General features: G+C 33.0%; 3 protein-coding genes and 1 long non-coding RNA gene across 10 annotated transcripts; 2 read left to right on the top strand and 2 right to left on the bottom strand.

The window, feature by feature from the left end:
* The first annotated feature begins 1391 nt into the window (after positions 1–1391).
* On the top strand, positions 1392–6719 carry LOC111700911 (signal transducer and activator of transcription C-like). Its single transcript, XM_023471985.1, has 2 exons — positions 1392–1484; positions 6279–6719. Exons 1-2 carry the CDS (start codon positions 1392–1394, stop codon positions 6717–6719), a joined length of 534 nt encoding a protein of 177 aa, XP_023327753.1.
* A 2170-nt stretch (positions 6720–8889) lies between these two features.
* On the bottom strand, positions 8890–11866 carry LOC111700924 (acetyl-coenzyme A transporter 1). 6 transcript variants are annotated; one of them, XR_002765098.1, is made up of 4 exons: positions 11724–11865; positions 11286–11474; positions 9890–10074; positions 8890–9163 (listed from the first exon to the last, which is right to left on the bottom strand). XR_002765098.1 is itself a non-coding variant. In XM_023472007.1 (4 exons), exons 1-3 carry the CDS (start codon positions 11818–11820, stop codon positions 9968–9970), a joined length of 393 nt encoding a protein of 130 aa, XP_023327775.1. In that variant the 5' UTR covers positions 11821–11866; the 3' UTR covers positions 8890–9163; positions 9935–9967. The 6 variants fall into 6 exon arrangements, 3 of the variants coding, with proteins under 3 accessions (XP_023327775.1, XP_023327776.1, XP_023327774.1); XR_002765099.1 differs by having other exon boundaries at positions 8890–9134; XM_023472007.1 differs by having other exon boundaries at positions 9935–10074; positions 11724–11866.
* Positions 11867–12093: 227 nt separating this feature from the next.
* Positions 12094–13112, top strand: LOC111700925 (uncharacterized). The gene is made up of 2 exons (XR_002765100.1): positions 12094–12353; positions 12780–13112. It is a non-coding gene; the product is annotated as an uncharacterized LOC111700925 (long non-coding RNA).
* Positions 13113–17303: 4191 nt separating this feature from the next.
* LOC111700923 (15-hydroxyprostaglandin dehydrogenase [NAD(+)]) lies at positions 17304–23511 on the bottom strand. 2 transcript variants are annotated; one of them, XM_023472005.1, is made up of 9 exons: positions 23288–23511; positions 22865–22960; positions 22416–22526; positions 21595–21755; positions 20166–20218; positions 19150–19217; positions 18634–18777; positions 17936–18070; positions 17304–17706 (listed from the first exon to the last, which is right to left on the bottom strand). In XM_023472005.1, exons 1-8 carry the CDS (start codon positions 23351–23353, stop codon positions 17951–17953), a joined length of 819 nt encoding a protein of 272 aa, XP_023327773.1. In that variant the 5' UTR covers positions 23354–23511; the 3' UTR covers positions 17304–17706; positions 17936–17950. The 2 variants fall into 2 exon arrangements, with proteins under 2 accessions (XP_023327773.1, XP_023327772.1); XM_023472004.1 differs by having other exon boundaries at positions 17304–18070; positions 23288–23509.
* Positions 23512–23919: the final 408 nt, after the last annotated feature.

Here is a 23919-nt window from a genome sequence, read left to right as displayed (position 1 = left end):
CTAAGCTACAGATTAAATATTTAACTCACCGAAATCGGCGAGTTAAATATTTAAACCATGGTGAAATCCCCGCAGTTCATTTTCTATCAATCAATAATGATTCTCTGGAAAATGTGGCGGAAATTTTTTTAGTTGTGTCATATAACTCATATATAGTCTGGGATTAAAGGAATTGACTCTTTAGCCACAAAAGTTATAAATACAAAAGGTTTGCACCATCAAATTGCAAATATTTATAAATTAGAAGATTTGAGTTTGTGACAAAGACTCAATTCCTATATTCCTTGAATTTATTATTTCACAGAACTTTAAAGCTATAGCATAAAAATCGCACTTTATCTAGTTTTTGACTCTGAAATAAGTAATTCTTGGATAAGTATACCTTGGCAGGGGTTAGGAGTTATTTAGATCAGATACTTAGGGACAATGCTAACATGTCGTCTTCCTATTCCATTGTTTTCTGGTTCTCACTGTATGTACAGATATTTCATACTGGTTATTAAACCATCTGTAAAGGTTTACTGCTTCAGTATATGGATGTATAATATATAATATGAATAATGTGTATAGTTAAAATTAATAGTTTCAAATATTGGTTCATATTCATACAGCTATACTTAGCAGTTTACAACAAGGCACTGGGTGTCACAATAAACATTCTAATAAAATGTTTCTTTTTAAAAAATTACCAAATATTTAATCAGCATAAAAAAATATTTGTAAAATAAAAAATGTAAAAAAAGATAGTTTTTAGAACTCCTATATATATATTATATATTTTATATATATTTATTTGAAGATATACACTAATAGATAAATATTTTGGCCTTCCATATATGTAAAATGTAAATTGTTACAAATATCATTTACAACGAGTGAAGACATCCAACTCTTTAATCCATTTAATCCGTTGGAAAATTGTTTACAATTATCTCACATTTATCTTTTAAGCTTTTTCTGGATAAAATTTTAAATAGATAAGATGAATTTCAAGATTGATAAATGGGTGAATGAATGAATGCAAGGTTTGAATAATAGTTGAATGTATTCGATTTTAAATTGAATTTAATTTAAAGTTATAAAATGCATTCAATCATATAATTCTTACATTGTACCTTGTACCATAGGCAGTGCAGCATAATCTAGATACATTCTAAATCCTAGCAATAATAAAATATTTTACTTACAATTCACTGGCGCTTCACACCTCGCGGATTTGTTTATCTATAAGATTAACTATTTATTTTAATCAAAAATACGAATTTTAAAGGGTTAAAAGTGAGAATAAGATTGAAATACATTTGGTAGAGGTAGAAAGGGGGGATAGGGAGGGGTAGAAAGGAAGGGGAAATGTAATAAGGATGGGCAGGGGGTAGAAAGGAAGGGAAATAATGAAAGGAAGAGGGAGAAAGAAAGGAAGGGAAGATGTAGAAAGGGAGCAGAGAGAGATAGAAAGGAAAGAGGGAGGTAGAAAGGAGGCAGAGGTAGGAAGGAATGAGAGAGGTAGAAAGGAAGGGAGAGGTCAAAAGGAAGGTAGACGTAAAAATGAAGGGAAAAGTTAGAAAGGGAAAGGAAGAGGTAGAAAGAAAGAAAATTTCCAGCTAAGAAAAATAGGGGAGAGAGAAAAGAATAATATAGTAATAGATGACTATGCGCATTGTACTTGTGTATACCTTGACTCTTAAAGGAAAAGGGGGCAGAGAGGAGGTAAAGGGAAGGGGTAAATAAAAGGAATGTTTATGGATAGAGTAGTAAGGGCGTGCAATACATTATTTATTTATTCTAGGATTACAATAGCGTATATTTGACATTTTAATGTGCTGAGGATCAAAATATAGATTTATAAAGATCTAAAGTTTTTTTCTGTATTGTTTTTTTCTATTTTTTTTTGTCTTGATAGTTAACAAGTTTACTTGGTTTCTCTTTGGGTTCGATTTTATAGTCCTTAGTTTTATTTTGTGTCTCATGATGGTCAATAGCTTTATGATTTGTGTCTCGTCATCTTTCTGTATTTATTTATAATTTATGTTTCAACTCCTCTCTCTGTATTTATTGATAATCTATGTTTCAACTCTCTCTCTCTGTATTTATTTATAATCTATGTTTCAACTTTCTCTCTCTGTATCTATTGATAATCTATGTTTTAACTCTCTCTCTGTATTTAATGATACTCTATGTTTCAACTCTCTCTCTGTATTTTTTGATAATTTATGTTTCAACTCTCTCTCTGTATTTTTCGATAATCTATGTTTCAACTTTCTCTCTCTGTTTTTATTGATAATCTATGTTTCAACTCTCTCTCTGTATTTCTTGATAATCTATGTTTCAACCCTCTCTCTGTATATTTTGATAATCTATGATTTCTAATTTGATTAATTATTATATCATATAGTTTATATTGAATACAAAGGATACAAAGGATATCACACTAGGAGTTAATTCAGGCATTACAATCTAGTGACATACTTTCATAGGGAAGGGAGGGCCTATGTAGAGTAAGTAAAAGGTGGGGGGAGGGGAAAGGGGAGATTTTGGGGAGCAATAATAAAAAATTTGATTTTTTGACCGGCTTGGTATCTGTATTTGAAAAGTTACAAACTATTAGCCCCTTTGTTTTCTGAAATAATGAAATTAGTTTCTTCTCATACAAACTATATAAATACAAACTGTATAAATATCTAATTAAAAAAGTTCTGAATTCGACTATTTTGCAATGACATTCAATTTTCAAAAAGAGATTTGAAGCAATTTTGTTTCCATTTTTATTTTTACTAGCCTTAGAGGGCGCTTCGCGCCCATCTTCTAAATTAATTGTGAACATGTTCTCTTTGTGTAGAAAAAAGTGTAAAACGGCCATTTTGTTGTACTGTTTCCATACTGCAGGTGTACTTCACATATTTATGCTATATAACCTGTTGGACCCTGGAATATCATTTTATAGAAAATCTAAAATTATTATTGTTAAAAGAAAACCAAATTATGAAATAGACTGGTTTCATAATTGACCATTGATCATTTCACATAGAATCTATGCCTTCCACTTTACAAACGATGATTTTTCGTTATAACTATAAATCAAATGACAGTTTAACAGTTTAAAAAATTTGAAATTGAAATGAATCTAGTCTAGGGAACATACTGTATTAATGTACTCTACTGCACATAATTTGTGAACATTTACATGATTTGCACACTTTGAACTCCCTTTCAGGCTGAAAGGGACTGAAAAAATTCATACCGAGAGATTCTTTTAATTCCTCTCTATATATTCTATTCTCTATGCCTACGGCTTAAATCTAATTCCTCAATTCTATATCCTGATCATAGATAAATTAAAATAACAGATAGGAAACTAGATGTCGTCCTTTCAAGATTTATGGGTTTTTCGTTTACAATAACCCTGAGTCAGAAGCCCAAAGGAGTTACGCATAGTCGGCGTAGAACAGGCTCGTTCTCTGTCTTTTAATTCTACGCAGAGAGAGCCTGTATGGAGGTTTTGACGGGATTTAAAATATGTTTCTCCAAAAATAAATTCCTTGACTTTGAAATTAGAATATAAAAACTAGGAATTCTGTGAAATATTGTTTTTATTATGTACGCAGAAAACATATAAAATATAATTACTTACAATTATATTAAAAAGGATATTTTAATGTGACAATTAAAAGTTTCACAACTGCAATTTAAGGAATAAACGAATAAAATTGTCTTTTATTTCTTTGTGTGAACACTCTGTTTGTCTGCTCTAGGTGTGTGTTTGTTAATCTCTAAATGTGGGTTTACATTGAGCAGATGCGTAACTACGGGAGGGAGGGGGGGGGGGGGTATTGTTCGGGTCCTTGGATGAAAGATGGGTTTTGGATGAAGGGAGATGGGGGGGGGGGAAGATGGTTACAAATAAACAATAATATTTCAGATTTCCAACGTACTTATTTGGTCTCTTTGTTCATTTTATTGTATGGTTGAAACCAGGATTATGGTTTAAGCCTGCCCGCTGCAAACTCACACGTTGTAATTAAACAATTTATTATTCTAACATTCGGCCTCAGGTCCAAACTTTAAAAAAGGACAATACCGATTCAATTAAAAACTTTTTTTTTCGAATATGAATTGTTTATCAAACGTCTAAATTTCAAAATCAAAATTTTGCAGTAAAAGTTGGATTGCGACGAAAATCGCTTGTATTCAACAAAAAATCGCTTATTAAGGAGCGAAAGTTTGATGACTGCCAAATAAGCGATTTTTTTATAAATATAATCAAAAAAACAAAATTTAGGATTTTTAAAGTGTATTATTGTAATAAAATTATCCCATACTCATCTTGCATGCGCATCATTAATATGAGGAAAAAGACTGAATGAAGTCCGTAAAGTCGTCTTTGAAATCTCAACCTTCGTGTTGGAGTGTTCGCCAGGATACAAATAAATGAACAAATAAGCTGATATATCTAACTCTAAACGTTTAACTTAATCACGGAACAATAATACCCCCCCCCCCTAGAGATAGGACAGGTGGTCTCACCTAGGGGGGGGGGAGGGTCAGCAGAGCAGGTGATCTGATTTAAATTTACGATATTCTCTCTCTATGCTTGCAACGTTTAAGGCTCTGCCATTACCCTACTGAGAGATACAAGAAGATATACAGGGAGTATCATTGGGTGTCCTGTTCAAATCGATATCCTTAAAACATTTGTCTGATTAAGGATGAATGAAATGTCATTATTTTCCTGACTGAAAATTAATTATGCGTTTAACTTTGGTTTCTCTAAAAATGGATTGGGAAACAATTAAGGAAATGGTCAGAATTAAACACATTTAAAGATATTTTCCTAATTGTTACACAGACCAGTTAAATTAAAAATCGGGTATTAACACTCTTTAAATGGAGGGTCGAACTTGAAATTATATCTACAATCCCATTATAGTGTTCGTCAAAACAAGTACCTTTGTTCCAAATTATATCTACAATCCCTTTATAGTGTTCGTCAAAACAAGTACCTTTGTTCCAAATTATATCTACAATCCCTTTATAGTGTTCGTCAAAACAAGTACCTTTGTTCCAAATTATATCTACAATCCCTTTATAGTGTTCGTCAAAACAAGTACCTTTGTTCCAAATTATATCTACAATCCCTTTATAGTGTTCGTCAAAACAAGTACCTTTGTTCCAAATTTAATTGACGTAAAAGTTGAACGCATAAAATATTTTTTTTTTTATTATTATTTTAAGCTTTTTAATTTTATAATTTGGATACAGTTAGTACAGAATAATTCTAATTTTATTAATATTCTTGTCATCTCATTTTTTTCCTTTCTTTCTTTTTCTTCTGTTGATTGTCCACGGTTCTGATAATGTTTAGACACTCTGTCTGTAATGTATAAAATAAAAAAACGTATTTTTAAAATCGGAGTTTGATCCTATTTTTCAACTAATCATTCCAATTAGTTTTAAAAGACAAGACTTTAGATTTTAAATTAATTTTTTTAATTATTTTGAATTAAGAGAAATAACAAAGGTTTCGTAATGTTTACAAGCGTGGAAATAAAACATTTAAATTAAATATATGAAAGGTATAAAAGTACTGCATGAATTATTTAGGAATGATCTTGGAAAATGCATTACCAAGGACAAGCACAGGGTCATATAATAATTTTAATTTAAAAACTACATGTACAGTAGAACCCATAAAATTGTGGAAAACGAAGACGTCATTTGTTTGACTCTGCTCCAGTACAAAAGGTTGAATGACAAAAATATGATGGCTACTAGCTTTTCCAAAGGATTTTTCCAAAGCCCCCATTGAAGCCTGCGGCGCCTCGAAGAGGGCCTGCCTTATCCTTTGGGAACTTGACACTTGGACGTTTGTCACTTGGGAAAATGCCTTTAGGAAAGTACCTAACACAAACAAAAAGTAGAACACACAGAAGGTAAACGGTCAAAAAGTAGAATTTTGCAATTTTTAAAAACTGGTTTTCAGTGTTTTATGCAACGTATAATAAAATTTACGAATTAATGTAGCGTAGATCGGATCAGATTGAATTATTGTAGCGTAGATCGGATCAGATTGAATTAATGTTGTTATAATAGTTTTGGCTATTTAAATAAAACTTGTTATAAAACCTCCAAGATTTTAAAACTGTACTCTGTTAAAATTTGCTTTAATTTAATTTTGCAATATTTTTATCACAGACAATAGATTCTTATTTCTGATTCTTATCATAGAAAAATGAATAAAAATAAATATTTGTTGGTTAATTAATAAATTAATTGTTTATCAGGCAAATCAGCTGAATCAGACCAATCAACTGAATCAGACCGGTCAGCTGAATCAGACAAATAAGCTGAATCAGAAAAATCAGCTGAATCAGACCAATCAGCTGAATCAGACCAATCAGCTGAATCAGACCAATCAGCTGAATCAGACAAATCAGCTGAATCAGACAAATCAGCTGAATCAGACAAATCAGCTGAATCAGACAAATCAGCTGAATCAGACCAATCAGCTGAATCAGACCAATCAGCTGAATCAGACCAATCAGCTGAATCAGACAAATCAGCTGAATCAGACAAATCAGCTGAATCAGACAAATCAGCTGAATCAGACAAATCAGCTGAATCAGACCAATCAGCTGAATCAGACCTATCAGCTGAATCAGACCAATCAGCTGAATCAGACAAATCAGCTGAATCAGACAAATCAGAAACCGGGAACATGTTAGTCCAATATTAATAAACTGTCCAAGGAATGCATTAATCTCAAATCTAAACAAAGTCAAAATATTCACGTAAGATTTGTTGGTTGGTTCTGAAAACGAGTGTCCACAAAAAAATTTAAAAATCAAAAACCATCTTTCAATTCCGAATGGATATGGGGGATAAAAATGCTTAAACGAACTAGAAAGTTCTGAACAATTTTAAATAAAAAAAAGACAAATTATGTATTACTTCCATTCGCTTTCCATTTGAATATTTTAAAGGAATATATTAAGAAAAATAGATTAAATACTACAATTGGTGCTTTGCCGAAAATGTTTTAAAAATGCCAATTACTTGAAAAGTACTTTGTTTGCGAATATGAAAGTTCCTCATGTTTATATAAGATCTCGCTTAAAAAATAAGCTAATTTTCTCTGCGGGTCCTGGTTACCTGGTTATATAATTACTATTGTTGGGAGGGCATCGAGTGATGCCCCAAATGTTTGCAGATGTTCAATGTTCATATTTGATAATAGTTCCAAAATAAAAGGAAGGATTGCTGGTGGCGATTTGAATAGTTTGACCCCCTTAAGCTCTATATAACTACAGAGTTGTCGACAAAGGATGAGAATGTAAAGACGACCTGAAACTTATTTTCTTGATGGCTTACTTCATGACTTGGCTGAGAAAGAAACAAGTTTACAGTTGCAGGGAATTATGAATAAAAGTAAAAAGATAATAAAAATTCCATATAGTCGTCTCATGTTTTGTGACTACTGTAGAAGACCTCCCCACCCCCTGGGGAAAATAGTAAATTCCAGTTCAATTCACACCCCTCCCACCAGTTACAGGCCACACCTACTGAATTATAAATCTACCCCCCCCCCTACGGCGTAGGAAAAGTTACGCCTACTTCTATTCATATATTTACCATGAATACTGGCAGATTGACAGTTATTTACGATAATTTACTGAACTCTGCAACCTGAGATACAATTCAGTGCATTGTATGCAGTACCTAGATACATTGGTCCTCAATATACCCGGATACATTGGTCCTCAATATACCCAGATACAGTGGTCCTCAATATACCCAGATACAGTGGTCCTCAATATACCCGGATACAGTGGTCCTCAATATACCCGGAAACAGGGGTCCTCAATATACCCGGATACAGTGATCCTCAATATACCCGGATACAGGGGTCCTCAATATACCCGGATACAGTGATCCTCATTATACCCAGCTAAGGGTCCTCATTATACTAAGATACAGTGCTCCTCATAATACCCGGATACAGTGGTCCTCATTATACCCAGCTAAGGGTCCTCATTTTACTAAGATACAGTGGTCCTCATTAAACCCGGATATAGTGGTCCTCAATATATACCCAGATACTGTGGTCCTCATTATACCCAAATACACTGGTCTGTAAAGGTCGGAGTCTAGATCTACTCAAGAGAGTGAACACTGGATGTTTGAATATATATTTGCGTACAATGTGTATAGTAAAGTACAAAGAGGAAGTTGACAGGAACTGGTCAACTTCCACGTTAACATAAACAGGGATAAATATTAATAAACTGGTCCTCAATTTACCAGTATACAGTGGTACTCATTAAACTCGAATACAGTGGTCCTCATTTAACCCAGATACAGTGTGCCTCATTATACCCAGATACAGTGGTCATCATTTTAAACGGATACAGTGTTCCTCATTATACCCAGATACAGTGGTCCTCATTTTACTCGGATACAGTGGTCCTCAATATACCCAGATAAAGTGGTCCTCAATATACCCAGATACAGTGGTCATCATTTTACTCGGATAGTGGTCCTCCAGTATACCCAGATACACCGGTCATCATAAAAATAAGGATGATAAAGTAAATTTACAGATTCAAAAAGCGGAATTGGTACAGGCTTATACATGTAGGGTTTCCAATCGGGATTCCGTTGCGCGGAATTGTTCTTGAATTGCGCGGAGTTTACAGGGCTCGCAAGTAACATCCACCTGCATTGGACACCCTACTTACATGACTTTCATACTTAACAACGTGAATACTTACTTTTACGTTAAGTTGCTTATGGTTGACTCTATTCCTAATTCTAGCACATTTTTACATTAAATGAACCTGTTCATTAACAATATGTACATTGTACACTATACGAGAATTCTAAATATGGTTAACATGATCAGTGATAATATGTTTATTTAATGAAAAGATAACAATAACAAATAAAGGATAACAAAATTATTGACATGCTTCATCTGGTCATAATGGTTTGCAGAAATGCCATGAATTAAAAAAAATTTACAGAAACAAAATTATTTTGAATTGCTAAGGCATGGATAAAAATCAATTACATTAAACGTTCGTCAGTATCACAGTTAAACATAAACAAGACACATTCTCCTTCAAATTAAAGTGATTTTACTGAATAATTTGATGATATGTTAACCGACCTGCAGTAAACAAAACTGAAGGTTTCTGATATTCAAGAAGACTTGTTTCAGGTTAGAAGAATCTTAGTTCGTGCTTACTAGATCGGTTGACATAGGAACGATATTATTTTTTGTACAATTTCATAAAAGCTCTTCAAAATTTTATCTTTATACGGATAACAAAAAACCACCGTAACCGTTAATTTCTTGTGGAATGAAAACCCGAATTAACAAGATCACAAGAGCTTGCAATATATGATTTAATTTAAATGTGAAGAAAAATAATACACTAAATATACACTATACAGGGTTACTAACACTTTCTCTATTATTTTTCAATTTCCCCTGTCAAATCAACCACTCCTAGGGTGCCATTTTTATCATCAAAATGACAAAATATCTGTATGTAAATTTAGTTTCCGTGAATTAACTTGTATTGGTGTATTATTAGTATTTTGTGCATGATTGGCTACAGCAGCGCTATAAAGAAAACATATTGGCAATAATTACATCTTTGTATAAAAATTATATTAACACTACATCACCGTTACCAAAACATGATCAGTGATCACGCGTGCTTTCATCACGACTTCTTGCAATCAATTACTTATGAAAAGGGTGAGATAAATGTGATGCAAGAGAACTAGATTTTTTTGAGCTTATTTTATCATTTTTAGGAAATTAATAAACTTTTCAAATTTTAAAAATCAAATTTTCGTTTCTAAAAATAAAAAGGACACGTTCTACCCGCAGGTTTAAATTTCAACAGAAATGCAACGTCGATAAAAATACTTATAAAATAACAACAAAATAAATCGAATTATTCTAATCTTCAGATTTTTGTTTCTGTTTAACAACTCTCCAGGTGTCTAGAGGAGCATCTTGTAATCTAGTGATAGTTTTACTCCCCCAGAATACCAACCATATTGTACCTAAACCACAGATACTTTATTAAAGGGACTGTAAGCCTAATTTCAACTGGCCATCCATGAAAAGATGGTAATGTCTGATTTACAACGGTACCCTTGAAAGCTGTGTCTACTCAAGTATGAATTCGGTTTCAATGTTTTTGTTCCTTTTCATTTCCGGTTTCTCTGCGTCTGCGATAGTGACTTGGACTTTTCTTGTTTATAAGTAGCAATGAAGAAACCCACAGAAATATATACTTGTAGAGTCAGAAAAACGACGATATCTTTAAATTTTTTTGATCAGATTAAGGTTTTAAGGGGTACCGTTGCAAACTGGACATTGCCATCTTTGAATGGAGCGTCATTTGAAATTACGCTTTCAGTCCTTTTAAGTTAAAATGCCATAAAAAATGGCATTTTTTATGGCATTTCGTTAATAACTTTTCTCTCAGGAAAAATTCCTGGGCAACCAACAACTTTGTACATCAGCCAAATTTTTAAGGGAATTTTTCTCATAAGCCACTGGAGCAATTACACAAAATAGTAACATCGAAGAGATTATAGTGAGGAGGTTTCGTGATTATCAACGGTTATATATATAAGCAGGGGTGTATATAATTCAATATTTTTGATTTCCCCCCTCAAAATCTTTTAAAAATTCCTTCCCCAAACTCGACAACTCAAAAGACAGATAAAACTCTTCTTAGATTTATTATAGTATCATCTAAAAAATTTACTTATTCTTACTTAATTAAACAGTAAAACAGTCTACAGGGACATGAGACTGATTTTCTTGGTTCCTTCCCTTCTTCTTCCCTTCTTCCCTCCTCCTTCCCCTCTCCTTCCCTTCTTCTTCCCTTCCCCTTTCCTTCCCCTCTTTGGTGACCTTTGATTTCTTTCCCCCCCAGGGGGGGCCTTTGATTTCTTCCCCCCCCAGGGGGGGGAAATGAAATTATATACACCCCTGGTTAAAAGTCTGCTTAAAGAGGACTGTAAGCGTAATTTCAAGTGACCCTCCTTGCAGAGATGTCAATGCCTGAAACGTTGTGCATCAGGAATTGCCTTCAAATTAAATCTTAAACAACTTTCTAAAATTGTTTCTTCTTTATTTCCAAACTTGAAACTTGATTTACCGTTTAATGATATAAACCTTTAAATTATATTCTAAAAAATGACACTTTAAATGAATATTTATAAATATTACTTGAAATTGTTTCAGATTGTTTCCTACGTACCTAGAAGAATACAGATCCCAGTCTCAGCATAGTATCCGTCTAGGTAGTTAGAACAGGAGCCTCCACCTACTAGACACGCCTCCTGCTCATCCTTAGTGCCACACCCCTCATCCGCCTTCTCCCCACCCAGACAAGAACTAAAGGTTAATCCCTCCACACACCACAGGGCTAATGTCGTGGGCCAATTACCTAAACATAAAAAAAGATTTCGCAAAATTGTCGGTGATGATTTTTGAAGAACTAGGGAAAAACTTTTGTTCCATAAAATATATAAACCTATTTGTTAAAAGGTATACAGGAAGCTTTGATGTCCCCCTCCCATAGATATATCCCGGACTCGTTACCTCCAAAATTAGTGAGGGTATTGAGCAGCTTCATATATTTTTCTCCCCCGGCTGGATCAAGCCCCCCCTAGCCTCCAAGATGAACCCTAGTTACCTCCAAGATTAGTGAGAGTGTTGAGCAGCGTCATATATGTTCCTCCCACGGCAGGATCACTCACTTGGGCAAAAAATGCCATGATGGACACAAACATGGAGTACAGAGTAACCTTTAAAAACAATTAATTAATCAAAAAGCGCATCAAAATCAACCAATAATAAATCAATTAATGGCCAATCAATCAATCAATCAATAATTTTTTTTTGTCGTAACTCGCCAATTTTAAATAAACTCAAATAGGTTGTCAAGTACAATAGATGGCAACACAGAATGCGTACACTTTCATTACAGCTGATTAAACGTCATAAGTGTCAACACGAATTTTCTGTCTGACAAAACTATAAATAAAAGTGATATTGTTAGACTAAAGTGCTTATCTTTTAGTGAAATTAGTGCAATTTTATGTGTTCTTTATTTCTGTTTTTACACTTTTTCATTTAACGTTCTATAGACTTAATGACGGGGTTGAAACTGATTTTGTACATAACCCTTTAACTCTGTAATTCGAAAGTTTAACGTTAAAACATATTTCAGAAATGTTTAATGATATCTTTGGAGAAGTGCTCTGGAACAATCTAATCGTGGATAAACCCCCAGATCCAGGGGAAATACAGGCAACAAGAAACGGTAATTTTCTAATAAAATGTCGTCTTCTAAGGATATTTAATTTTTTCTCAAATGTCGTATTTTACTTATTTTTGGGAACACGTAAGAAATATATAAAAAGTGCTCAAATTATGAAATTATTGGAAAGTCTATGAAGATATATATTATAAACAGGGTGTCCAAAGCAAAAATTTGGAGTAAGGGTATTGGGTACTGAGGCAACAATTTTAATTAAATGTTCACAATCATGTTAACATTAGAAATATTGATATTTTAGTTATTTCGCAATATGGATGTCTGTGTGATTTGTTTTGATAAAAAACGATAGATTTTTTAATTTTTTTTTAAATCCATCAAGGTGGGGGGAGGGGGGTGTACTTTAAAGGTATACTATGAACACATACTAAGATATTTTTTGGTCTTCATTGATTATATTTTTTCATTTAGGGGGCAGGCAAAGAACTTGTTTTGTGCCTGGATGCCGTCCACCCCCTGGGACATCCAGATTTAAATTTCCAAAGAACCAAAAGAAGCAGAAATTGTGGCTGAATTTGAAATTTGAAACAAAAAGGCCAATTTATGTTTTAATAAACAGTTAAAAACATTTTTGTATTTTATTATTGTTTTTTGTTGTTGTTGTGTATGACAGTATAATGTGTATACTTCAGTCATTGTTTAAACCCACCAAAACTTCTTCACTTTTAAAACAAGGTAATCCAAATGATTTTTTGTAAATTCGTATAAAGAATGAGTGTCACAAAAAGTTAGAAGTCTAAATTTTTTTAAAAAAATTAGCTGGCTTTAGAAATTGAACAGTAAACTTATAATAACCCTAGAAATATTTACTTTAATGCTACTTAGAGGGCTGGGGCCTGGACGCCCCCCCCCCTCCCTCAGACTATTTAGTTTACAGAGATATACAGAGAAAAAAATTAAGCCACCAAACGAGTGAAAAAATACTCTATCTAATTTTGAGTTGTATTTATTTTTTACGTATTCCTACAAAGACGACATTTATCTCCACCAAATCTTGGAAATCCTACCAACTAATTAGAGGACATGTCGTCTTTCTTTTTTCATTTGCCACATATGACGTTGTGCGCAGTTGGTCGATTTTTGTGTTGCCATCTATTGTACTTGTCAACCTATTTGGAGTACACTTCTTTAAAAACAAGGTTTTGAGGTTTCCAGGTACGTTTATATTTCTTGGGTACAGTGGGACACACACATTTGTGGAAAGGAAGACGACAATGAAGCAATTCATACTCTACAATATTTTTGTTATAGTAAATAGTTGTATTGAGAGCCTTAGAATCAGCTTACTAAGTGAATTTTGCAATTGCTGTGTTTTATGCTCATACGACTTTTTAAATAATAAAACTTGAGTTTAACAGTCGTCTTCTGTATCAATAGAACCTGCAGAACTGATATCCTAGTCCTTGTGCTCCCCCTGTTACAAGAAAATTCCGGTTCATCTTGAAGCCTGAAAATATTTTAAAACAATTAAATCTGGATTCTTGAAAGCACTTAAAGGGACTGACGTCGTAATTTTAAGCTATATCCTCCATTTTTAAAATTGGCATGTCCGATTCACAATGAATCTCTGGTCCACTATCATGTAGTACAACTTCTAAACAGATGCTGAAAGCTCCACTGCTTTCTAGTAACCACTGTATAATATATAATATACTTTGAAACGATCTGAAGGCTAGAAAAGAGAGACTGCAGCTGAAAATTAAATTGCTGATAAGAAATGATTTTAGATAACATTTAACAATTGAACAATGTACGTACGGAACACGGCAAACAGGCTAAAATTCATCTAATCCCTTAAAAAATTGATAATGTGCATTAATCTAGGTAAATATCGCACCCTTTCTACTCTCTTTACACTCATATTTTCCCCGTTATGTACTCTTCGAGATGATGCTATTTTTCTTGGTACGTACACTATGAACCCAAGTTGATTTAGGCTTAAAACTCAAGGGATAAAGTCAATAAACCCGGTTTTAATACTAAGATATTCAGTGTGTCCCAATAAAGATGACTCTAAGGATGGTGTATTTCTGGACCTACGCCCATCCATCCTACTGCCATTCCGACCTACTAGCACGTGGTTTTACAGCTGCTTATAGATGGACTTCTGGCCGCAGCGCAAAGTTAAATACACAAAGTTTGAAACATAGAGAATAGATTATATTTTAGAGGGGAATTTAGAGAATCTCTCGGTATGAATTTTTTCAGTCCCTTTAGAGAGTGTCTCCGGGCCTCAGCAGGAGGATGGCTGTGAGGAGGTGGTGATGCTGAGTGAGGAGGATGATGTTTTCCTGGAGGATGAGGAGAGGAGGACAGAAGAGGTTGCCTCTCCCAAGAGGATGAGTGCAGCTTTGAGGTTCTCCAGGAAAGTGGTGGAGCGAACCCCTACTTATGATGAACTGATTGAGGGATCAGCGAGGGTTTCGATCCCTGAGGAGTTGGATCTAGAGTTGGATGTTCCCTGGGAGGACAGGATGTTTTAGGAAATAAGACGTGAATTCAAACTCTCAAAGATTCCAGTGATTGTGTTTCAGGTCTAGTGGAGTTATCAGGATGATTAAGTCGCGGGGTGCAGATATAACTTTTTTCTTTTTTGTTTGCTCTCGGTTGGGGGAGTGTTACGCGAGCCATGCTGCGTTCATAAAGTCTATGTGATGCCCCTGTGAATCTCTGAGTTCTCCCTGAGGATCTGTACAGAACGTATTGTAAAAAACTAGTTTTAGAAGCTGTTTCCAGACCGAATACACATGCGCAAGTTTTCTGCGTGGAAGCGGGCAGATTCTACATTAGTATATATTCGTGTTTCATGTAAAGATCGTCTATTATTAAACCGTGTGAAATTCTAGGATCACTGCGGTAATTATGCTTATATTTATATGAATCTTGCTTATTTATGTTCGGTTATGGTTGATATCGTATAATGTAATGTATTGGTTCCTTGCCACAGTTTTTTAATGCCTGAGTGGATTTATTGCTGTATTTGTATGATTTATCACTCAATGCTTTTTCTGTGGGCTTATAAAAGATTATTTAGATTGAAGACTCAGAGAAATAAACGTTCGGAACCTTATTATCATCCTTTTGTTATGGAGAGCGTTGAGAGAAGGAAGTCTTACAATCCTGTCCAGAGAAATACCACTCGGTACTTATAAAGTTTCATTAGGTCTTTAGGGAAATCGCTAAGTAGCGAAACAACAGTGTTTGGCCAAGAAATTGTCTTAACCTAACCCAGATATAATACATTCATTTGAACTTTATTTTTTGGTTAATTATTTCATATTTTTTGGTTTATTTGAACTATATTTTGATTTATTTGATCTATTTGTATATGTCCATTTGCATTACCTATAAACATTAAACTGCAGCTCTATGTTTAAGAAAAAAAGTTCAAATGAGCAAGTAATGTGTTGATTTGAACTACAGGATATGACGTCATGTCAGCAGTTCTAATGAACAATAGTTCAAACGAACAATAGTTTAAAAGGGCGGGAGTTCAAACAGATATACACCGTTTTACACTTGTTGATTTCAGAGGATTACTATGAGTAGAGCAAACAGTTTTAAAATTAAACGTAAAAAATGATTTTTTTAATCTTTTGTTGGCAAAATGAATTTAAAATAAATGTGTTTTTTTTTTGCTTTCTGATATGCAAAAACATGCCATCTGTAAATGAAAACTTGAAAAAGATTGTTAATATTGAAAAGAAGTTGAAATCTAAACTGAAAATTTAGAACTTTTGTACAGTTTACACTGTTGGCGTTTTTATCAAGACAATGAGGTTGACTTTTCTATTTAAGTTTTAATTTCAACTTTTTCCAAATTACAAGTTTACATGTAAACAAATAGAAGCTGATAATGGACAGCTTCTCTTGGTTTCTATGTTTATGTGTATCCATGCTGTTTGAAAGCTTGGTAGAGATCAAAAATTGAAATCGAAAGTCATCTTCGTTGTATTGATATATACGACGACAAATGTATTATTAATTAAACGAATTTTATTTTTGATTTTTTATTAGATACAAAACTGGAACAATATAATTATTGTATCACATTCAATTGTTTTGAATTGTTAAAATTAAGTATTTTATCTTTTAATATATTTGTTAATCATCAAAATAAATAATTTGAAATCAGAAAAAATTTTAAAAAAGGGAAATTCTAAGAAAGTTTTATATTAGGATTGTACGGATTCCTTTTTTAAATGTACGGATTGTACGGACTTTTTCCAATTAAATGTGCAAATTGTAAGGATTTTTTCCCCAAAAATGTACGGATTGTATGGATTTGTTCTAAAAATGTAACAATTTTTGTACGGATTTTGACCCTGTATAATCCTATCCAGGCAGGTGGTATAATCCTATCTAGGAAATCCAGGAAAGTGGTATAATCCTATCCAGGAAGGGGGTATAATCCTATCCAGGAAAGTGGTATAATCCTATCTAGGAAGGATGTATAATTCTATCCAGGAAGGGGGTATAATCCTATCCAGGAAAGTGGTATAATGCTATCCAGGAAAGTGGTATGATCCTATCCAGGAAAGTGGTATAATCCAATCCAGGAAGGTGGTATAATCCTATCCAGGAAAGTGGTATAATCCTATCCAGGAAAGTGATATAATGCTATCCAGGAAAGTGGTATAATCCTATCCAGGAAGGTGGTATAATCCTATCCAGGAAAGTGGTATAATCCTATCTAGGAAAGGGGTATAATCCTATCTAGGAAAGTGGTATAATCCTATCCAGGAAAGTGGTATAATCCTATCTAGGAAAGTACAGTGATAACCAGAAAACTCTGGAATAGGAAGATGACTTTTAGAATCAAGTTATAACTTTAAAAAGTCCAATGAGCATGAGACACAACAATTGTGCAGTGTAAACAGACCCAAATATCTAAATTAATGATTTAATAAGTGACCAGTAAAACTATTTGCTTTGTAACAACATCAATTACACTTTAGTATTGCTTTAATGTCGTCTTCTTATTCCGTTGTTTTCTGGTTATCACTGTATCATAGTCCTATTCAGGAAAGTATTAAAGTCCTATCCAGGAAATTATTACAGTCCTATCCAAGAAAGTATTATAGTCCTATCCAGGAAAGTTTTATAGTCCTATCCAGGAAAGTATTAAAGTCATATCCAGGAGAATATTAAAGTCTTATCCAGGAAAGTATTATAGTCGTTTCCAGGAAATTATTAACGTTCTATCCAGGAAAGTATTATAGTCCTCTCCCGGAAAGTATTAAAGTCCTATCCAGGAAAGTTTATAGTCCTATCCAGAAAAGTATTATAGTCCTATCCAGGAAAGTATTATAGTCATATCCAGGAAAGTATTATAGTCCTATCCAGGAAAGTAGTATAGTCCTATCCAGGAAAGAATTATAGTCCTATCCAGGAGAATATTATAGTCTTATCCAGAAAAGTATTATAGTCCTATCCAGGAAATTATCAACGTTCTATCCAGGAAAGTATTAAAGTCCTATCCCGGAAAGTATTAAAGTCCTATCCAGGAAAGTTTACAGTCCTATCCAGGAAAGTATTATATTCCTATCCAGGAAAGTAGTATAGTCCTATCCAGGAAAGTATTATAGTCCTATCCAGGAAAGAATCCAATGGAACAGTAGGAATACAAGGAAGAGAGTAACCACTCCAATCTTTAGAAAATCCTGTTCTGTAATAATATTCTCAGAAGATATTCCAAAGACCTGAAATTAATTAATATTATCTAACAACAGTTAAATGAGGGATGAGATATTATGAGTATTGGACAAGGAAATGGTTAAGGGGACTGTACAAGTAGTTTCAGTGGATCCTCAAAAGTAGGTCTGGGCGTTGTTCCTGGGGAACGATCGTTCTTTCACAAGAACGAACTGAACGATCCCATCGTTCTGAAAAAAGAAAGAACGCATAGAACGCTTTCTTAATAATGTTGGAACGATTTGTAAAGGAACGGAACGGAAATTTTTGAAAAGAACGTTTAAAATCAGGAACCCGTTTATATTATCAAGAATGCGTTCTAAGTTAAGAACGCATTTTAAATCAGGAATGTGTTCTAAATCATCTAGAAATAATTGAAAGATATTTTTATTTGATCACCTGAACTCACCCCCTTCGGCCCTTCCCCATTCTATGATTATGAAAGGTTTTGGCTTTAAAAATAAAATATTTACAAACAAGATTTTTTCCCAGTGTTCAGTAGCTTTAAAAACATGGCAATATAAATATATAAATACATATATATTACCAATCTTAATTTTAAGAGGTTCACCTTTCTTGATATTTTCGAAGCCATGACGAAAAGGACGATGAGCTTCCTGTTCCAATTAGGCCAGAAGAATGTTGTTCCTGGCATCACGGTTAGCATATCTCCAGGTCGTCCTTCCACAACTAGTCTTTCAAAAGCATTCCCAACCTATTAATAATTAGTTTAACTACATATACAAATACTGACATCAAAATTCTGAAAACTAGCAATTAAATTGTGTTTATATCATTTTGTTATTTTCAAATTCTTTCAAAGTCGTAAATATCAACACAATGAAGACGACTTTCAATTTAAATTTTTAATTTCTACCAAGCTTTTAAACAGCTTGAATATCAATATCAATATCATGAACATGAAAACAAATAGAAGCTATAATTAAGCAGCTCCTCTTTGTTTATATCAATTTCTCAAGACAGGAACATCAGATAGCCACTATTGTTAGTTCCAATCAACTCCTAACATTTCTAGTCATTAGCTTATACTCCTTTGAAAAACCATAACATTCCCTTTAAGTTTTACCTCCTCAGGTTGAAGAACTCTCATCTTATATGTTGACTCAATAACACCAACACTGGTATTAGTTCTAACTGAACAACAAAACAAGAAAATATAGTCAATGCTTGTTAGAAAGTGTTTTTTTCTTGAAACCATCCCTCCCCCCCCCTCACCCTTTTAAAAATAATTTTTCTATATTAATAGATACTTTGTACGTAATTTCAAGGAACCCTCCAATTTAAAAGTAGCTTAAGTCAGATTTACAATGGTACCCTTCAAACCTTGATTTCAGTAATGAGGAAGAAATTGTCTTTTCCTCCCATGATTATTTTAAGATTCTAACCATTGCCTTTATTGTCTCTGCAGCAAAATTGTTTAGGGAAAAATAAAAATGATCAGTTTTCATAAAAAAAAAAATATTAATATCAATTAGCTTGTTCGACTCAAATGACATGCTTATTAAATAGTTTTACAAGAATTGTTCTGCATTAATATTTTCTATATAAAAACAATAATAAATTAAGGATTTTTTTATTTCCTCAGTTTTCAATTTATTCATAAATTAGGGATAATTTGTTTTTAAAAAGTTCTGTGGTTCTCTTTTCCAAACATTCTAATTTTTATATTGCGTTTTAGTATTTACAGTGTACTCTAAAAATTAAAATTACCTTCACACTCCTTTTTATCTTTAACATATTTCTTTTTTAATTAAAGGTTTCCAGATGTTTGATAAATTTCGATTAACTATTTGAAAATGAAACTCGAAAATGAAAATTTTAATCAGTTTAGATAAACCCTATTAGATATATATTAAAAATGTTTGCCCAAACTGTCGATAAAATTAGAATTTTTTAGTATTTGTTCAAAATCCTAATTTGTATTGGCAAAATATTTCGATAAACAATTTTCTCAAAAATCACAAAATTCTAACTGAAATATTTAAAGCATCCATGGTTTGACATTTTGAATGTGTTAAATAACTTAACATTTTTAAATTCATAAAATAAATTAAATCTAAATTAAATCAATGAATTCTTTACCTAAGTTAGTATCAACAAACCAGGGGCAAATTCCAACTGTTCTCACCTTATCTCTAACAAAACAAAATTATGCATTTCATAAATCTTAAAAGGACTAGAGTGTTTTGAAATTAGGCATTTGATCTCTTCCCATATTTTACTATATAGAATATGTACAATTCCAATTGCTGAGCGCTTGCCTGGATCCTGAGTATTGGTTCAGTAAGGCCTAAACCAACCATGGACGCTGATGTAAACATCCTTTGATTTCTTTTCATTAATAGATGACATTCATGTAAGTAATTATATGAAATCATTATAAAAATTGTTCTTATCAATGTTATATTGTTGCTATAATACTTCAATCTATTTCAGTTAAACATTCAAACTCTCTTCAAACAAGTAACACCATCTGAATAAAGAATTAAAGAAAACACAGTTTATATAGTGAGAGTAGTTTGAAACCGGTCATTCTAAAGAAATCAATACATATAGAAGTAATTTCAAGTGACCCATACATTTTAAGAGCGACATGCTAATTTACAAACTGTGCCATTTAAAAAGCTATATACAGGGTTACCCACAAAGGATGAGACTTCAGAGACGATTGCACGAAATTTGCTTAGTCCGTTTTATTACATTCAGCTCTCCTTGTAAGATAAAACCGGCTTATTTCTGTACTTCATCATTTCGTAATCATTAAAATACTCAATTGTATGCAGAAACCAAAATGCATGCTTCCAATCGTTATATTTTTAGAGTTTGGGGTCGTCTTTACAGTCTAATCCTGTAACCCTGTATGAATAAATTAAAATGTAGAAGCAATTCTTGTTTTTATCTAAAAAATGATAAATTCTGTTTAATTACTTAATTGGTTAATTTTTACAGAGATAGCGCAATTATGAAATAATCTATTTTCAAAAACGATAACTCCATTATTTGTGCATATACAATTAGGTTTAAAGGGTACCATTGTTAATCGGATATCCACTCATTGAAAAGATTAAATAACAACAAAACAGATTTTAATCAAATAAAATTACTTCTGGCGTCTACAGTCTACACTCAGTCTTCACCTTTATTAGGAGTTTACAGGGGCGGATACAGGGGGGGGACATTCGCCCCCCCTGAATCTGGAATTTTTTGTTCCTATTTTCAGAATAGCTTCTCAATAGCATAAGCTTAAGCAATAGCTTAAGGGAAAGAAACCCTAGTGTAAAACAGGAAAAATATTTGTCTTAATAAACTATAATGTGTGAAAAGTTAAAAATATAGTTTTTTAGTCTTTAGTCATTAATTTTGACTCTTTTTGAGTCTTTTAAGTCAAAAAAAAATTTCGCCTGCAGCGCGATCTTTTGTTCCTAATTATGAATTTTTTTGTTCCTAAAAAATCTTGCCCCCCCCCCCCTCACTTAAATCCTGTATCCGCCCCTGGGAGTTAAAAACTTACATATTATAAATCTTTTTACTGGATTGACTTCTCACTAAGCCACCGACAGCAAACTTTGAGACAGAGTACACAGATCCTTGTGCTGAGTCAAACCCGTCAGCTAGGAAGGATGCCATAGAACCGGTTATTACCATCAGCCCACCTTCACCACCATTTTTAACCTACAATAGCTAATTTAGACATATGTGTACTTTATGATGTGTAGTGTATTTAATTTTATACTGTGTCTGTACAGTGTACAGTACATAGCAGTGTTTAATTTGTGGATTTAAATTTGGCAAGATGTTCACCAAATAAATGTCTTACATTTTTACGTGAAAAAAAACCTAACACGGCATGACTTTGGGGCAAATTCAATAAAAAGTTTTTAAATGAAAAAGAAAGCTACGAAAAAAAATACAAAATTAAACCACTAAAATGTAAAATAATTTTTTTGGAACTAGTTTACTTTTTCTAATTGCGTTTTAGATAGATTTTTATTTCTAAAGTTTAAAGTTATTATTATTTTCTATTAATTTAGTTTGAAATTTTCAACTAAAGATGATGAGACTTCAGAGACTCTGCTGACAAAATCATTTAACCATCTCAATTAAATCTCATGGATTTTAACTGTAGCATTAAATGACCAAACTTATTGCAAAAGATCTATTTCAATCTTCAAATCATGTTGTTAAGAGTTTCAGGTCATGTATTAAAATAGCATAAATTGTGATTCTTTTACTGGAGTGCAATCGCTAGCCCTTAAATTCCATGCAATTTTGCACAATTCCGTGCAATTTCGCGAACCAAAATTCCAATAGTAAACACTGTGGTTGACTTACCCCCATCCTGTCATAGGCTAGCATTGCCCCGTAGAGCATTCCGTCCATATTGATCTCCTTGACTTTCATCCAATCCGTCTCGTGGAATATTCCAGCATTGTTGCAAAATCCCTAAAATATAAATATTATTCACGCTTAATTTCTAAAGATGGTTCTTTGAAACCTATTCTGTAACAAACTGAGTAATTTCCCAAAATTGTACCCACTCATCGATCATTATCAAGGGTTTTCAAAGCTTAAATTGTATTAGATCTTAAAATAGGTTAGATGGGGTCAGATTGGAATTAGTGAAGAGTCGATTTGAATCTGTTAAAATGATTTGGAATGAAAACTACTCGGTATTTCCTTAAAAAACTCCTCGATAATTAGATTAGATTTGATCAGTCTCAAAAATTTCAAAAAAAATTTAAAAAAGAGTTTTCAAATTTTAGGTTGACCGGCCAACTAACCTGAACCTGACCTCCGAAGAATGTTTCTGCTTGACTCCAAACCTGATCCCAATCTTCCTTCTTCCTAACATCTAGCACACCAAAAGCTATCTTACCCTGGAACAAGACAAAATACAGATAAAATATTTTGGAAAAATATTGTAATTCAATTTTGATATAATTTTTGCATTTTAACAAATAAATTTAAGCAATGTTTTAGCAAATAAAGTTTTTATTTGATAATGCTGGGCAGATGATTAAAAATAGTATTATTGTGATATAATAGAATAACAAAATTGATCATTTATAAAAGATAAGAAATGTTGTCTCAAATGTATTTATATCTAGCTGCATTAAAGTAAATGTTTTGCTCACAACGATGAAAAATAATTTTTAAATATTTTAAAAGAAATGTTTTTGGGGGGGTTTGGAGAAATAAATTACCTTGCCAAACTCAGTTTGTAGTTCTTCGATAGTTTCCTTGCCTTTGGTTTCATCTATATCCGCCATATAAACTCTTCCCCCACCACCAAGAATTTTCCTAGGCAGTCAGATTCTAACAAAAAGGCAGACCACATTTTGGAACCAGTGGTATTTTCTTACTATTGTAAATCTCTACTTGTAATTAAGGGGTTCATGAAAAAAATTCTGCATGTATCCATATAAAGAGTGCTAATAAAACAAAACAAAAACCTTTATTCTGAGCAGAGTTGACCAAATCCGATAATTTACCATGTAGTCCTAACATAATCTACCATGTAGTCCTAACCTTATCTACCATGTAGTCCTAACATCCTAACGACATTGTAATGTGATATTCATTTTCAACATTCTTTATATCAAGCTGACCTACATTTTGTGTCGAAAGCGTGCTGGGTCCAAATATCAAAGTAATTGTTACAATTACACTGGACCGGCCCATACCTGGGACCTTGCATACACAGTACAATTACACTAGACAGGCCGGTACCTGGTACCTTGCATACTCAGTACGACTACACTGGACAGGCCGGTACCTGGTACCTTGCATACTCAGTACAATTAAACTTTACCGGCCAGTACCATTAAATACTTCT

The sequence above is a fragment of the Eurytemora carolleeae genome, unplaced genomic scaffold, assembly GCF_000591075.1.
Source record: "Eurytemora carolleeae unplaced genomic scaffold, Eaff_2.0 scaffold286, whole genome shotgun sequence".
Lineage (NCBI taxonomy): Eukaryota > Metazoa > Arthropoda > Copepoda > Calanoida > Temoridae > Eurytemora > Eurytemora carolleeae.
The sequence above is the reverse complement of the archived record's forward strand: the minus strand, read 5'-3'. Positions and strand labels throughout refer to the sequence as shown.

Excerpts from the sequence above, each read along its gene's own strand:
- LOC111700911 (XM_023471985.1), top strand. The coding sequence starts at position 1,392 with ATGAAAGGAAGAGGGAGAAAGAAAGGAAGGGAAGATGTAGAAAGGGAG. Across the intron at positions 1,485-6,278 it reads GAGGTAGAAAGGAGGCAGAG|GCAAATCAGCTGAATCAGAC; the intron begins GTAGGAAGGAAT and ends ATTGTTTATCAG.
- LOC111700924 (XM_023472007.1), bottom strand. The coding sequence starts at position 11,820 with ATGTTTGTGTCCATCATGGCATTTTTTGCCCAAGTGAGTGATCCTGCC. Across the intron at positions 11,475-11,723 it reads CACTCTCACTAATCTTGGAG|GTAATTGGCCCACGACATTA; the intron begins GTAACTAGGGTT and ends TTTTATGTTTAG. Across the intron at positions 10,075-11,285 it reads TGGGATCTGTATTCTTCTAG|GTACAATATGGTTGGTATTC; the intron begins GTACGTAGGAAA and ends TCTGTGGTTTAG.
- LOC111700923 (XM_023472005.1), bottom strand. The coding sequence starts at position 23,353 with ATGGCGGATATAGATGAAACCAAAGGCAAGGAAACTATCGAAGAACTA. Across the intron at positions 22,961-23,287 it reads TACAAACTGAGTTTGGCAAG|GGTAAGATAGCTTTTGGTGT; the intron begins GTAATTTATTTC and ends GTCTTGTTCCAG. Across the intron at positions 20,219-21,594 it reads AGTAAAAAGATTTATAATAT|AGATAAGGTGAGAACAGTTG; the intron begins GTAAGTTTTTAA and ends TTGTTTTGTTAG.